Source organism: Vombatus ursinus, unplaced genomic scaffold (assembly GCF_900497805.2).
Source record: "Vombatus ursinus unplaced genomic scaffold, bare-nosed wombat genome assembly UNPS02013793.1, whole genome shotgun sequence".
Lineage (NCBI taxonomy): Eukaryota > Metazoa > Chordata > Mammalia > Diprotodontia > Vombatidae > Vombatus > Vombatus ursinus.
Genome location: NW_020953571.1, coordinates 6,245 through 8,959, shown reverse-complemented (window position 1 = coordinate 8,959; position 2,715 = coordinate 6,245). Strand labels below are relative to the sequence as shown.

Below are 2,715 nucleotides of genomic sequence, written 5' to 3'. Positions count from 1 at the left end.
GATGCCACTGGCAGTGTCTGGGCACTCCAGGAGTCTCTCAGCCAGGGAGACAGTAGGGGGAGAACAGGTCTGAGGAAGAGAACAATGAAAAGGGCGCTTACCTGTTATCCCAGGGACCAGCAGAAGATCAGCAGAGTCCAGTTAATATTTGGACTCCCAGGTTTTGGCACCATTTTATGTTGAGGTTTAGAGTTGGAAGAGCTGGTTTAGATGTGAAAGAATTCACTTAGATCTTCTCTGTAACCATTGGGAGCTTTGTTTTGTGAAAACTTCACAGACCGGAGGTTAGCAAGGAACTAAACAAAAGCTCGAATATAGGAAAAGATCCAGGCTTACATAGACAGAAAGCTACACAGCCTGTAGGATAATGTATTTTTAGCGTTTCTTATGGGGATTGGAGATTAGGGACAGACTGAGAATAAACAAGATGAGGAAGATGGTTATTTACAAGATAAGGAAAAATTGTCATGACACAGGATGAGGAAGATGAATGACAGGATAAGGAACTCAGGGTAAGGGAAGCAAAGGCAATGCTTTTGGAACAAGTTGTATGGCATTTCAAGATAAGGGAAAAGGACTTGAGAAGTTCTCAAGTTCCAAGATCTCAAGGTACAGAATGGGCTACAGAATGAGCCTCAAACCCCCTCAGGGGCCTGGGAAAGTAACCCTTAGTATTATTTTTAATCCAAGGGCACTCTTTGTCCCCACATCAACAGACCCTGGATCCTTGTAGTCTGTATCTCAGAATTGTGGTATTTCTTAGAATTGCAAGGCATTAAGGGACAGGGCTACTATTGTTAGAATTCTGTGTGTACATTTTGAAATACTATTCCATATGCAGACAGGCCTTTACTAAACCCTAATGAATGGTAGAAAACATGTAAAATAATGATTCTGGGGAACTTTTCTTCTCAGAGAATGATGACTCCAGCTACAAGACTCTTCAATGGCTCCCACTTCCAGGTGAAAGAATTCATCCTTATGGGACTCCCTGGAATCCATAGTTGGCAACACTGGCTGTCTCTGCCCCTGGCATTACTCTACCTCTCCTCCATCGGTGCCAATCTGCTCATCTTTATCACCATCTGGAAGGACCCCAAATTGCATCAGCCCATGTATCGATTCCTAAGCATTCTGTCTATAGTGGACATGGGCCTGGCCACCACCATCACACCCAAGATATTGGCCATCTTCTGGTTCGATGCCAAAGCCGTCAGCCTCCCTGAGTGCTTTGCTCAGATCTATGCCATACACTGCTTTGTAGGCATGGAGTCAGGCATCTTCCTCTGCATGGCTTTTGACAGATATATGGCTATTTGCCATCCCCTCCGCTATCCCACCATTGTCACAGACTCTTTTGTCTTCAAAGCCACAGTATTCATGGTGCTCAGAAATGGACTGGGTGTTATCCCAGTGCCTGTGCTGGCTGCTCAGAGAGATTACTGCTCCTCCAATGAGATTGAACACTGCCTCTGCTCCAACTTGGGGGTCACCAGCCTGGCCTGTGATGACAGGAGGCCCAACAGCATTTGCCAGATGATCCTGGCCTCACTGATAATGGGGGTTGACTTAACCCTGATCATCCTTTCCTATGTCTTGATCCTCTGGTCTGTGCTAAAGCTGAACTCGGCAGAAGCTGCATCCAAAGCCTTGAGCACCTGTAGCTCCCACCTCATCCTCATCCTCTTCTTCTATACTGTTATTGCTGTGATTTTTGTCACCCACTTGGCAGGGAGAAAGTATCCCCTGATCCCTGTGCTCTTTAATGTACTGCACAATATCATCCCCCCAGCCCTCAACCCTATTGTGTATGCATTTAGGACTCAAGACCTCAGGCTGGGCTTCCAAAAGGTGTTTCTGCCAGGCAAAAAGAGCAGATGAGCTCAAAGGAAGCAGGATCCCTGAAGTCAAATTTCCAGTATATACAATCTCCACTTCCTCCAGATAGAGACCCAGCTAGATTTTTTTTTTACTCTGTGAGCAACAGTTTTAATGTCCCACAAGTGTCTGCTCTATCTTCAGACTCTTTCCTAGCTTTTATGATTCATTTTTGCCATTATGTTAGAATACAACAAGGGAAATCTGATGGTCCAAATAATTTTATTATAGATCATGATTTATTGTAACCACCTAAGAACACCTTCGATGAATGCAAATGATTCCACTTGGGTTATAATGAACAATGTAGGCTGGAGGACTTTTAACACAAGTAGGATCTCATACATCTCTTTATGGGTAGCTAGGTGGTAGAGTGGATTAAGTGCAGAGCCTGGAGTCAAAAAGACTCATTTTTTTGCATTCAGAGCTGGCCTCAGACACTTACTAGCTGTGAGAGTCTGGGCAAGTCACTTAACCCTGTTGGCTGCAGTTTACTCATTTGGAAAATGAGCAGGAGAATGAAATGGCAAAACCCTGAAGTATCTTTGCTGAAATCACCAAACAGGTGGCAACTAGGTGACACAGTGGATAGAGCACAGGACCTGAGTTCAAATCCAGCCTCAGCTGTGGCAAGTCACTTAACCCCAATTGCCTCACAAAAAAAGAAAATAAAATGACAGAACAACAACAAACAAACATAGAGCTTCCATCCTTTTAACATTTGACAATGAGTTGTTGAATAAACACCCTATGTGAAGAGATATGCATACCATAGGAGGACTTGTTTTGTTTTAACACCAATGGTTTACATATTCCAGGTTTATTGAAACCCAATTG

At 43.9% G+C, this 2,715-nt stretch overlaps 1 protein-coding gene across 1 annotated transcript; it reads left to right on the top strand.

The window, feature by feature from the left end:
- Window positions 1–921: 921 nt before the first annotated feature.
- Window positions 922–2,458, top strand: LOC114040611 (olfactory receptor 56B1-like). The gene is made up of 2 exons (XM_027858719.1): window positions 922–1,853; window positions 2,419–2,458. Exons 1-2 carry the CDS (start codon window positions 922–924, stop codon window positions 2,456–2,458), a joined length of 972 nt encoding a protein of 323 aa, XP_027714520.1.
- Window positions 2,459–2,715: the final 257 nt, after the last annotated feature.